Source organism: Suricata suricatta, chromosome 2, assembly GCF_006229205.1.
Source record: "Suricata suricatta isolate VVHF042 chromosome 2, meerkat_22Aug2017_6uvM2_HiC, whole genome shotgun sequence".
Lineage (NCBI taxonomy): Eukaryota > Metazoa > Chordata > Mammalia > Carnivora > Herpestidae > Suricata > Suricata suricatta.
The window spans coordinates 153,956,265-153,970,595 of NC_043701.1; the positions used below are offsets into that span (position 1 = coordinate 153,956,265).

At 35.1% G+C, this 14,331-nt stretch overlaps 1 protein-coding gene across 3 annotated transcripts in view; it reads right to left on the minus strand.

Annotated features, from left to right (window-relative positions):
• LOC115273317 (protein FRA10AC1) overlaps nucleotides 1-14,331 on the minus strand; it is a 35,426-nt gene continuing 21,095 nt past the window's right edge. For all 3 annotated transcript variants that reach the window (XM_029916335.1, XM_029916329.1, XM_029916318.1), the window contains 4 exons: nucleotides 12,730-12,848; nucleotides 8,108-8,146; nucleotides 2,586-2,664; nucleotides 1-175 (listed from right to left, as the gene is read on the minus strand). In XM_029916335.1, the coding sequence (XP_029772195.1) occupies nucleotides 133-175; nucleotides 2,586-2,664; nucleotides 8,108-8,146; nucleotides 12,730-12,848 (280 nt within the window). In that variant the 3' untranslated portion in view covers nucleotides 1-132. The remainder of the gene's footprint in view (nucleotides 176-2,585; nucleotides 2,665-8,107; nucleotides 8,147-12,729; nucleotides 12,849-14,331) is intronic.

A 14,331-nucleotide genomic window follows, 5' to 3' on the forward strand; every position in this document is an offset into this window, starting at 1 on the left:
TGACGTCCTGACAGTACTTGGATTTTTATTTCCAAAGATAAACCACTCAAGCTGCAACTTGTAGATGACATTGTTGTGAAGAGTTTCAAAGTCCACTTTCACATTAAGGAATGTGGGCTTCTTTCTTCCATCTCACAGAAATAGATCTTGAAAATAGTCATCAAATTCCTCTTCTCTATTTAGAAGAAAAAAGTATACATATTGATTAAAATCAACAATTACAGAAAAAAATTACTAGGAGACACATTATATGAGATTAATGAAAATAAAGTATTTCCACTCAATGTAATTTGCTGATTCTTCTATATATCAATACATTTCATGATTCAACCACCAAATAAATCTGAATAATAACTATACCCAGACTGATTAAATTTAAGATGTTTTATATGTTGGCACCTCCCCCTAAATGTATTTATTACCTAAGATTTTACTTTAAAGTGTATACTTTATAAAATGTTATTGTTTCTCTTTACTTTTTTGGTTGACTTTATAGCTTCTCTGTTCATTCTCATTTCAAATTATAGTCTGATCATGAAATGAATGAAAAAGAAAACTATTTTCAGGAAAAATACAAGTCTTACTCCTAGGAATGGGAAAAACCTGTTTAAGCTATAGGTTGTTATTGCTCTGTGAATAGTATATTTATAGCTGTAAAAATCATGTCTAAAACAAAGAATCAAACTCTGAAAGGAGATATTAAATTGTATTATAAATGTGATAAAATACTATGAAAACTGTCAAGTACTAAATAAATATTAGTCTTTGGAACAAGATAATGAAGGAAAATACCACAGGTTTTCAAGTCAGATAGTTTTAAGTTCCAGCTCTGTCACTCACTAGCTAATACAAACAGGTTACTTTACTTCTCTGGGCTCAGTCTTCTTATCTGTGCAATGGAAAACATATTTCCTCACAGTGGGGCTATGAGGATTAAAGGTACACACATCTGCTTTTCTTCCTTCTGGGACAGGCAACCATGCTGTAAAGTCAAACTCAGTCTACCAGTCTCTTCAGAAAAAGTTCTTCTAGTTCAGGAATTTACAATGGGCCTTCATCATCTGACTTTAAATACTTGTGAATGCAGAAAGCCATTACACCCATGTTCAAATTTTTAAAAAAAATTACATAATCAGCTAAAGTTGATGTAAGAATTTTCTGCAACTTGGCATTCCTCATGCTGCTGTCCCCTTTTCCTCAGCATGACAGCAAAATACAGTAAAATTTAAAAATTGTAGTAAGAACTTAAATATGGGAAATTAGCTGAATCTCTCTTAAACTGAGATGTTGAGTACTTGATCAATGTCAAGTATTTATAAGGTAACAAAGAGTTCTGGATTATGAGGCCTTCTTAGGATTTACTCAAGTATCTTCATTGCCTAAAAAGATGAGCTGATCCTAAGACCTATTCTGTCATTTTCAGCTATAAAGCTCTTCAATGAGAAGTTATAAAGTCAAAAGACTAGTCAATAACTTGACTAGAATAGCAATATTTATAGCGATAACTTTTACATGTAGGAATTGTTTATTTGGCTGAAAAAAAGTTAAGGTCACAGAATAAAAATAAAAGAATATTAAAAAAAAAACTCTTTCCAGGGGCGCCTGCGTGGCTCAGTCGGTTGGGTGTCCGACTTTGGCTCGGGTCATGATCTCACAGTTTGTGGGTTCGAGCCCCGTGTCAGGCTCTGTGCTGACAGCTCAGGGCCTGGAGTCTGCTTCAGATTCTGTGTCTCCCTCTGTCTCTCTCTGCCCCTTCCCTATTCGCACTTTATCTCTCTCTCACAAATAAATAAACATTAAAAAAAAAACCTCTTTTCAAAAACACTTGAATTCTGTTACACTGGAACATATCATAATTAGCAAGATGTTTTGTAATCAGCTTAAATTAGTGAATAATGATTGATTCAATAGGTATCTTTCCATTATGAACCAGTATGTTTAAAAATAGGACTAAAATTTATTGAGCACTTAGATTTGTAGGTATGGTACAAAGTGCCTTTCCATTCTTTATTTCATTAAATTTTCACAATAAATTCTTTGCAATAGATATTATTTTATCTTCTTTTAGGAGATAAAGCTCTAGTGCTGAACTCCCCAGTGTATGACAAGAGCTGATAACATTCCAGCCCATACCCAGATGGCTCTTCCAACCCAAGGCAGATAACAATGTGCACACTGAATTATCTGTCTTTGGGGGCTGAGGTGGTTGTTGGCCATTTACCCAGGCATATCTCAAGGGGCTCCTCTATACAGGTTTATGATAATCAGAATATCATGAAAAGGCTGCTCTGAAACTGGTAAACAGGGCTTCTCTGATGGATTCTAAGCAAAGACCAGAGAGGGCCATCTGTCAAGGTGAGCGGAAGAAAGATTTAGTCTTGGAGAGGAAGCTAGACAAGTTAGCTGTCTATGGCCACAAACAATGACTAGAATTAAACTCTGATATTATCAGACTAGGGAGTCTTTAGAATTAAACAGACGTTCATGATGCTAAGCTTTTTCATTAACTGTTATCAAGAACGGCCGGGGTTGCAGCTTCCTAACTGATGTAAGGGGACGCAGTATCCATTAATATCAGGACTCACTGTGATTTTTCATCTGTCTCTGGTAGGGGGCCCTTCCAAAGTTCAGATTCTGAAGTACCTTCATCTTCATCAGAGTTTCCTGTTCATTTAAAAGAGATTTTTAAAATGTGTTATATTTAAAACACGTTTTGAACTACTTGCCAATGCAATTAATTAGCTTCAGAGTTAACTGCAATTTAGCTTCAACTTTTATGCTCTGAATATGTAATTCACTCTTCCAGGCCAATATAATTCTTTTTGAACATAAATAAATAAGCTGAGGGTCACAGCAAAAAGACCAAGAAAAGTCACTAGGGCAACTTCCCTAAGTTAACACTGAGTTAAAAGTAGTGATTCCAATATTAACTCTTTATAAAGGAATGATCTCTTGAAATAGAATTGTCTTTGCTTTAGTTTCTTCTTTTTATCGACATATAAAGGACACACAGGTTAAGAATTTTATAGAGAGATGGGGCACCTGGGTGGCACAGTCAGTCAAGCGCCAACTTTGGTTCAGGTCATGATCTCGTGGTTTGTGGGTTCAAGCCCCATATTGGGCTCTGTGCTGACAGCTCAGAGCCTGTTTCAGATTCTGTGTCTCCCTCTCTCTCTGCCCTTCCCCTGCTCACACGCTCTCTCTCTCTCGCTCAAAAATAAATAAACATTAAAAAAAATTAAAAATAAAAAAAAGAATTTTATAGAGAGTATATTTACATTAGGATTACGACTTCAACAACTGAACTAGTGTATAGGACAGCTAGTTAAATTATGAAAAAATATTGCCAGACACTTTTAAAAATTAACACTAATTGAATTAATTAGAAGAAGCCAATTTCAAAGAAACAGGCATACTCACACATTGTTAGGAGTAAAAATTCTATAGACCTTTTTTTGAGGAAAATTTAGCAATACAAATCAGTTTAAAATGTACATACACTCTGACCAGCAACACTGCTTTTAAGTATTTAAATACTTAGAGTAAATAAGCACCTGAGATACATGTACAAAGATGTTCACTGTATAATAACAACAACAAAAAAACCCTATATCCTCACCAGTCAGGGATTAAGGATTGGTTAAATTAATAATATACAGTTGTTAAAAAAAAAACTTAGTGTATCTATATGTATTACCATGGAAAACCATCTGAGCTATATCAAATTTCTTAAAAGCTATAGAAAACATGCATGTTATAATCCAATTTGTGGTTACATATATACTGTAAGTCTGTAAGGTCCAAACAAACTTAACAGTCAGTATATAACCTGTGGGCCTGGGATACTTTCTACTTTAAGCATTTCCAAATATTTTATACTTTAAACAATGATCATGTATTAAAAATCAATCAAAACAATGAAGACACTTCTACTTTAAAAATATAACAAAATAGACGTTTCATATAAATCACCCTATATGAGTGAACCAAAAATTATCAAATACTGAAAAATACAAAAAAAAGTATATGTCATAAGGTAATTTTGATAGCAAATAGTTCCTCTCCAATAAGTTAGCTTAAAAAGAACTGCACATATCTGTCAATACAGAATGCCCTTTAGTTAAACACACAAAAATAAAACAGCATTGATTTGCCACAGTGGTTTTAGCCTTTTACCTGTTGGACTTTGATCCATGAATCAATATGCATGTCTGAACTTTGGTTCTAACAGAATCTATTCTGGCACAAATTCTGACAAAAATGGCCAGGAAAAAAAAAAGGAGAGGGGTTGTACTTTTAATGATCTACATACAAGACAATAAAAGATGATAAAATTATAACGCCCTGGGAACAAGATTCCCACTCAATGACAACTAACACTGAAACTGCCAGTGTCCCAAACCAAATATGAGAGAAAAGAGAACAAAAGTCTTCTACTCTTATTTTCATTTTTACAAAAACTCACTAACGTGAGATAAAGAAAGCACACAAAAACTAATCAGGCCTAATAGTTAACACTACAGTGTTACCCTGTTAATATCGTCAGAGAACAAAACCTACAAGGTATTTGAAAATGGGCAGCCCATTTCCCAGTCCAGAGTACTTCTTAGAGGCCAGCTTTCCTACACCAGTTTTCTGATACCAGACAATCCAGTTTTACTAAAAGAGCAAATCAGTTTAAAATAATTTTCTTTGAAAGATCACATGCTAAAAAAGTGACCAACTATTGTTAGAGAATCAAATCCAGTCGACCGGACTACATGACCTCTAGCAACCCTGTGAACCTGTAATACTCTAGTTCCCTGAGAGTGGCAGTAACTAGAAACCACTCCTATGGTAACTGCTACAGCCTGCTAGAGGTGGGAGGGGCACTGCTAAGGAAATAACAATGAGAACAGGCAATTCAAAATGGTACTCATGTGTCAGTGTCCAATCTATGCAGTAGTTACTAGCAAGTGATGATCAAAATATAAATCACTGACTCTCTGTATGGGATATTGGAGGTCTTTAATCTAGCTGTTATCCAATGATTCAATCTCTTATTGCAGTATCTCCCCAAACAAGTGGCTGTCCAATCTATGCTTAAACACTTCCCTACTGCTTGAAGCACCCCATTCCCCCATTTCTTTCTTCAGATAATTCTAATTGACAAGCTTTTCCTTAAATTAAGGCTAAAATCGGTCTCTGGGAAATTTTCTTCCATAAACCCTAGTTCTGCCAAATAGTCACCAAAAATAAGTCTACACAAAAGCAGTTTTACAAACATCTACATTTTCTGTGTCTGACTCCCTTTTTCCTTGTCTCCCAACCCTTCAGTTTTCTCCAAACTAAACATCTATAGTTCCTTCAACCTTCTTCCTATGACATTTTCAAGTTCTGTCAACGCCTTGGCTAATAATCCATTTTTTACCTTCTTTAAGTTTTCAATCTTCCTTTTGGAATGTGGTACAAACTGCATACAATTTTCCCTATATGTTTGGATAATGAAAACATATCTGTCATCTTGGTTTTTCTAGATACCTAAATAACTTGGGCTTACTGAAGAAATGACAAGTCTCCAATTATGATAACAAATGGACAAGTCAAACTTTTATAGACCTAACTTTTGATTTAACAAATTCTAGAAAACAAAACACAGAATCTTTTTAATGTCTGGTTTTCTTTCTTCTCCCAAACAACAATAGCTATAGGTTATAAAAAATTTACTTTGTGTTGGACACATACTTTACATAGGTATTGTCTCATTTGACTCTGATAATAAAAAAAAACGTTAAGTCTCTTTGTACCCATTTTACAGATAGAACCGAGACACAGATCAAATCATTTAATATACATTTTTAAACTGTATCTGCCAAAACTGGGGTATAAAGAGTGAACTTACATTTGACTCACTGATGAATAGTACTGATAATACAAGTAAAAGTACATAGACTTTGTAATGTTATAAATCTGTTTTTAATTCCAGCTCTGCTATTAACCAACGACTAGATCTGAGGCAATTTATGTAAAATCTCTGGTCTTGGTTCTCTTGTCTGCAAAATGGGACATTGTATGTCCGTCATTACGATTAAATGAGGTAACATAACTAAACCACTTGTCATTGTGGCCGATAGAGTAGATACTCAACAAATGCAAGTTAAAATTCTTTTTCCCCACAGAAATTGGGATTTTCTTCATGGATTTGGTTTTAATAATCCATATGTTAAATGGCAGTAAAAGGGTAACGGAACATTATCCAAGTAGAACTGAAAAACACTTCTTCCCCCAGGTAGCAGAAGTCTTTCAGTATCATGCCTGGCTATGTTCTAGAAACTGTTACTACACTTTACCTAATTTAGGAAAAGGAGCTACACATCAATGAGGATCTACTTGGGAGAAAAATAAATATCAGTGCTTGAGGATACTTCAAATATGCTGAAAACAAAATAGGTATCAGGGAAATAATTTATAAGTATGTTGTACTCCTAAACTAGAGGAATGCCTCTACTGACACTTCCTTCTCCATTAAATCTTTAAACAGTAAATATCTTAAAACCTCTTTTTCTGATTACTGACCACTCAAAAATTCTCCTTCAGAATTATGTTAAGGGGCACCTGGGTGGCTCAGCCAGTCATGCATCTGACTCTTGATTTCTGCTCAGGTCATGATCTCACAGTTCATGAGTTCGAGCCCTGGGTTGGGTTTGGCATTGAAAGCATGGTGCCCCACCTGGTATTCTCTCTCTCCTTCTCTCTCTGCCCTTCTACTGCTCTCTCTCTCTCAAAAGTAAATAAACTTAAAAAAAAGAATTAAAATCCTCATAATATTCCTATTTGAATGCTGGGATTTAGAGTAATTACAAATTTTTTTTACTGATTTTTGTCACAGTAAATATATATTACTTTAAATCAGAAAAAAACTTACCACGGAGGAAAGGAAGTGGAAAAAATAGCACAAACAGAGAGGGAGGGAAGGAAACTATAGAAGACTCTCAAATACAGAGAACAAACTAAGGGTTGAGGGGGGAGGTGGGCACTGAAAAGGGCACTTGTTGGGATGAGCACTGGATGTGGTATGTAAGCCAATCTGACAATAAATTATATTTTAAAAAATCAGAAAAAAACTTAATTCTTAAGTTTATAAATTCTAAGCCTAGAGGTCTCAAATTTCTGAACTTCTATAAAATAGTCTAAATGAATTAGATATGCTATTGAACTAACACTTTATTGTTAGCCTAAGTCTACTGCAATGTCGTTAAGAAATCTGACACTGTCTTACTACTGAGATGCAAGGCTACTGTTTGTTATAGGACAGATGGATGCCCCCTTCTATGAATCCACAGGAGAGTCTGCTCTCAGAACTCTTGCCTGGAAAAAGATGAACACACTGCGTATGATTATACGGGTACAACGAATCATTCTACTGGTGGTTTCCTTCTTTGGCTTGGTCGTGTAGAAGAAGTGGGACAAATGTGTGACCCACCTTTGCAATTATGCAGGGCTTTTTGGCAAACATTTATCTAGCTTTATTTTGCTATTATATCTTATTTTTCCATTGTTTTGATTTCACTTTTAAAAATCTTATTTTTTTTCAAGTCATTTGAAGGTTTTTTGGGAATGTCACAGGGAAAAAAACAATAAAATTTGTGGCCAATAGTCCACGAAATCCAAACTGGTTTGATACAATCTGGTGAAAACCAAAGAACTTCTTTAAAAACTAACCAGTAGTAACCAGCTGCTAACATTCTACTTCCCATACACAAACCACACATTTCATTTGATCAGTCAAAACCATGAAATAACAGAGATAATTCAGTCTTGTACAATACAAGCAATATTTCTTAAATCGTAATCCACTTTCCCAATTCTTTTTCCATTCCAGCCTCATCTCTTTTTCTTCCTTCATATTCCATAATGTGAAATGAAACTGTATATTCATTATATTTACCAAAAAAAATTTTATGCTCTTCCGTTTTAAGATAAGAAACTTTAAAATGTTTAATATTGGGGAAGAAATCATACACTTCTAGCACTTTTTCTTATCAGAGCAAGTCACAATTGATGGTAGACCCAAACTGCAAATAACCTGAATCTATATATTGGTATTAAATAAATACTTAATACTTACTGTTCATAGACTTTTCTGATTTCTTTGAGGATGAATGCCCTGTGAAAAGAAAACAGCATTGTTTTGTTAAAAATCATTTTGCAACAGTGTAACAGTTATCACAGTTATGGCTGTGACCAGAATTCTTCCCAAGAGGCTAGTTTACTTTATATTCTTACAGATAAGCACCTTACTGTGAATCTTTCATGCTTCTCAGACTTATGTCCCTAATTAAAATGTTAGAGTCTTTTAGGCAAAGGTATTTTACGCCTGAAATACAGAGCACAAAGCTTAAACAAATAATAAACACCTCTAAAAAAAACCCCAAAATATTAACTCATATTGCTAAAAAAAATAACCTCACAGATTAACTGCAATATAATCACATTTTATCTATAGGGATGTTTAACATCTGAAAGCAGTTTACAAATAAATACTCATTTTTCACAATGCTTTTTCATATACAGATGAGAATTCTTAGTAACTAAAATCCACACAAAATATTACTTCATAAAACAAACATTTTCAGTTCTACAATAGTCATCCAGTGAGGGAAACAGAAAGTAAAACGGTACTAAAAATCTACTAGCATAATTTTCAAAAATCATAACTCTACAGAATCTTCTGCAATATGACCAGAGGGGAAAGAAAGAATTCTGAATGAAGACTGATAGAAAATGGCAGATACCAGGTGGAGAGTAACAATTCCTCCAACTTCCTTGGATAGGAGATCTCATAGAGCAAAGCTGATGCATAAATGGCCCCTTTCAGGCCCAATGAAGAGGGTGTCACAACCACAGAGTAAAGACCTCCCAGAAAGCCAAGGCCTAGACTGCAGCAACTGCTTTAGGTTATTGTTTCTTTTCTTTAAGTTACTGTTTCTTCACTCCTATTTCCAACTTCTCAGAAAGCAAATAAAAACATAGCTAGGCTGGCAACAAATGAAATGATTCTTCTCTGTCATCAAGAGGAACACAGTACTGAGTTCCAAATATCTACAGGTTAAAAAAAAAAAAAGAGGTTAGCTCACTTCGGAGGCCTAGGGACGTAACTGGAACCAAAGGGAAGGTATTGTAGGTTTGGGCTAAATTAGTTAAGGACAAATCTGCTAACAATTACAACTAACTGTTTACCGAATGTAAAAGAATATTTTGGACGGTAGTAAGTTCCTCTTCCCTGGAGGCGTCAAAGCGAAAGCAGAACAAGTACTGATACAGAGCAGTACAGCTCAGACTTTATGATGCCGATGAATCATCCCAGAACTTAAAGTGGACTTGTAATTCAGGAGGTCAGGAAGGGTCCGAGACTGAGCATTTTGAACATGCTCCCAAGTGATGACAATACCAGAGGACCATATTTTGAAAAGAAAACCACAGAGTATCTTTTTGATTATGATCCCAGGGCTGATCTCTGATGTTCCTTTAAATGTTGAGATCTGTTGTTTCACTGATTCATTTGCTCACCTAACATTTATTGAACATCTACAATGTGGAGAAAGCACAGTGCTTAGAAATTGGATAAAGAATTAAATAAGTTACATGGCCCCTTTCTTAATAGAAAACACATTACTCCAAGGGTGATATTAGCCCAAAGGAGAAGTGCAAGGTGCTACTGAAATGTTTAACAGGGACCTAATCTTGCCTGGATGTGTGGGATGAAGGGTGTTGGGAAAGGCCTTCCCAAGAAAGCAAGCTTGGAGATTGACTGGTAGTGGTGGGAGGAGTAAGATCTTCAACTTTCTGCCAAGACACTGCCTACATACCGTGTTCTGCTCAGACCTGTCAAAGCAGACTGGTCCTCAAAGTCAAGCTATTGATTTTTTTAATATATTTTTTCTCTATCCACTGACTCAGCCATCTAGCTATCCAAGTATCCATCCACCTATCCACTTACTTAACATTTTGTATGATAGTAACCTAGACTACGAGAGTCAATGGGACCACAAAGGGAGAACATAAGAGAACGAAGGGAAGTGATGTGAGAGCCACAGGCAACTCCAACACCTAAAGGTAAGGCTGAGGAGGACCTATAATCAAGAGGTGTAGGAGAGGCCAGAAAGACAGGAAGAAAATCAAGGAAGGAGATTGTTTTGAGAAGTTTTTTCAACAGTTCAAATGAGGCTGAGATATTAAGTATTTATTATTATTCAGAATAGTTTGGGCCAAATTAAAGTGATCTGGCTATAAAGTATCACATCAACATCAAGCTAGTTTCAGATGATCCCAGATACAAAGATATTATAGACTTCCACATGGTTTTCCTAATTTTGCTAAAATGCTGTCATTTTCTGCCTTATGCAACAGAAGTTGAAAAAAACTAACTATATTTTGTGTTCTCTGCTATCAGATGCTCGGAATAAAGAAGAAATAAGAAACAGATCTATCAATTCTACTCTGCTTTGGTTCTCTATCCCTGAAGTTATCCTGAAACAATCTTCAAAGTCTTTCATTTTCTCATTCTTTCTTATTTACACCTTACTTACACCTTAGGTGCTAGTGGAGTTCTGGGATACAGCAATGAACACAGCAGATAGATACACAGCCCAGACTTGGGCTTTTATATAACTGTCACATGTATAATGAGGAAAAGTTCCAGGTATATAATGTTGATGGCATTAAAATCAGAAGTATTAATTTAAATTCATGGTCAGGGATGGAATCAGGGAAGGATCCCTAAAGAAGTGACATTTAAGTTTAGACCTAGAGGGTGAGTAGGATGGGGTTAGAAAGAGAGAAAGTAGTAGAGGAAGTAGCATCTACGTAGTCCCTAAAATGGAAAGAAGTTTGGCTTTGTCTAGAAACTGAAAGGCTGTGAGGGTGGAGTGTGAAAGTGAGGTGAAGCATGGTGAGAACCACAAGTTTTGTATGCTGGATCATATAGAGCCTCCGGGTTTTGTGCAGATTTTGGTTATGTCCTAAGAATAGGAAATCACTGCTTTATGGAGAATGGGTTAAGGGGAGGGCACGTGGGATAACAAGAGAGTGGCAGAACTCGTGAGAGTAATACAGCAGTAGTCGAGATGAGAAAACATGCTGGTTTGAACTAGGGTAGAGAGAACTTGAGAAATCCATACTCTGGGGGTAAAACTGACAGGATTTGGTGCTAATTAAACATAAATAATGAGAACAAAGAAGGCATCAAGGATAACTTCCAGATATGATCCCAGTTTTTAGGCTGACAGAGGTGTCATCTATTAAAATATGGAACACTACAGGAAAAACATCTGTAAGGGAGATCACATGCATATTTATGTGTCATCTGAGCATTCCAACCCCATAGCTGATCCTGAGTAACCAGCTGCCTGTCTGCTTTGAAGGTGCTAAACAAGCTTTTACAAGGTAAGGATTAGTTCTTCTTTAATTTGGAATACACAGTGATTAACATGGTATCATACCGTGATATGAATACAATATCAAACAATAATGAGTTCAACAAAACTCTCAAGTATGATACATTAAATATTTTTAAAACAAAAATTTTTTAAACACAAAGAGAATTTTCACATTTATTAACATTTATTTTGGAGTTTGGAAATGATTAAGATAGATACAAAAAGGAAGTCAGCTTCAAATACCATTTCTCAATAAACCTCAGAACAGTATTTTCTTCTCCCCATCTATCAATTTCACCAACTGTATAACTTGGTGATACTATATGCTTGAATATGTTATGATTCACAAGAAAAAAAATACATGTAAGAATGAAACCTATTTAATAATCTTCAGAGCTGGAGCAAGGGAGCCCTCTCCTGTCCAAGTATTATTTAACATTTGGCTGACTCTAATATAATCTTCCATTAACTACATAATTTAAATTCAATTCACTCTCAGTTATAGCCAATTTGACTCTATGAGGGACTGAAAAATAAACTAGCAGCAGTTCCTAATAGCTGACTATGCACGACACAGTGCGCCAACAGCTTATGTGCATTATCTCCTTTCAACTTCGGAACAACCCTATGCTCTAGGCACTTCCATCATGACCATTTTACACATGAAGAAATTAAGGCTTCGAGAGCTTAAGGACTGCTGAGGAAGAAGTAAGCGATGGATGTATTTGAACTTAACAATTATTTACTAAGAGTATGTGAACACCATGATGCTAGGTTCTGAGGACACACAGATATCAAGCTCTATGATTTCAAGAAGATCATAAGCTAGTGAGAAAATCACACAGGCCCAGGTAAGTGAAATCAAAGTGTTGTAATTTTATACTGCCTTACAGATCACGCACTGTTTTACAGCGTTCAAAGTGTCTTCCACATTCTTACTTGATTCTCCACAATAAGCTCACACGGCACAAAAGCCCGTTATTCATACGGTCGCTACTTACATGAGGAAAGTAAAACTCAAAAAGTTCACGGACATGCCCATGGTGACAGGTTACAAGATACAAAGTCAGGAAGGAGAATGCTATTTGCAATATTATTACTGTCTGCCCAGAATGAATTAAAACCAATCTGTTTTTGAAACTCCTGTAAGTGACTATAAATTCCTATCTAAATTTCCCAACCAACTTTCCTTTCAACTACTATAAAACAGATATCTAAATATGTTCACCAATTAAATTCTACATTTGACACATACAGATTACATTTCATGTTAAAAAATGTGACTCGGTATTGTATTTGAATTCCCTTTTACCTTTTTCTTTTTTCTGAGAAGTCTCTTCTACAGAAGATAATCTGGATTTTTTATGTGATGACTCTTCATGATCTTTTTTGGTTTTATCCTTCCTTTTTTTTGACTTGACTTCTTTTCTCCTTTATGTTGAACAATATAAAACTAAAGTTAACTTTTTCAACTGACCTTTATGAAAAATAAGAACCAATGAACAAAACAGTCAAACCAGTTAAAGTACTTATTTTTACAATGTAATTTATATAAGGAACACTTAAATGAGTCTTTAAATATTTTACATTAGTATATTAAGACAACTTTGAATGAAGCCTAAAATAAGTTCTAAGACAACTTATTTTTTATAAGTTTTGTATGCAAACCTTGTAAATATAAATCATAGTTTTACTCATTTCCTTTTTGTTTTCTATCATTTAGCCATTTTTTTGTTACAAAAACAAGTGTCATTTCCCTCCACATAATTCATATCTACCTATACTTTGAAAAAAGCACACAAAACAAGAAGAAACACTGTAACAGTTCTAATCCACCTGTTAAGAAAAAAGGAATACAGTAGAGGCATAATGAATGAGAATGGAGGGGCTTACTTTAACTCAAGTGCCTACTTTAGACCATTTATCCTTTTACTGCTATATCTTTATCTCTTCTAGGCCCTGTTTACAAGGCTGTTGGTACCATGGTTGACAAATAATTGACTTTAACTGGCTAAGAAAGGAAATACTAGATAGGAAAAGGTGACAATGCTGAAATTGGAACCGGGAAGGAGAATGAAGAGACAACAGGGGATTAGTTTCAAGAAATTTATTCATCAGACGTTCAGAATTAAGGAACTTATACCAAATGTCATAACACTTTTTAAGTCAGTCACCACTTTCTGCCTTTCATAAGAATCATTTCAATTTTGAAATGAAGCTCAAAAGTCGAGGTAAAAAAAAAACAACTCTCTGGTATCACTGATGGAGAGGGGAAGTAAAGGTTAGGCTATTCAAGTAGGCTAAAGATTCTGCTAATTTTAAGGATTTAAAAATTATTAATTATTTAACATTTTTAATAACTAAAATACTAAATATAGCAAATTAATAGCATAGCTGATTTAAAAATTAATATGCTGGGGTGCCTGGGTGGCTCAGTCGGTTAAACATCCAACTTCAGCTTGCATTATGATCTCACAGTTCCTGAGTTTGAGCCCTGCATTGGGGCTCTGTGCTGACAGCTCATAGCCTAGACCCTGCTTTGGATTCTGTGTCTCCCTCTCTCTCTGCCCCTCTCCTGCTGGTGTTCTCTCTCTGTCTCTAAAATATAAATAAATGTTAAAAGATTTTTTTAATATACTAACATATTTTATAAAGCTGCAGAATCTTATTGTTAGACTTTCAACTTATTCAGGGTCTGACAAATTGACAGTAATGGCAGGTCATAGATTTTGTCTGAACAACCACAATGCCAGGGACCCCTCTATGCTTGACTTACCATATGCTAGGCACTTTACATGCACTTTTATCAGTGTATCTTTAGCATCCTCATTTTTAGAGGCAATAAAATTGAGTCTTACAGAGGTTAAGTATCTTTTTTTTAATGCTTATTTATTATTTTGAAAGAAAAGTGGGG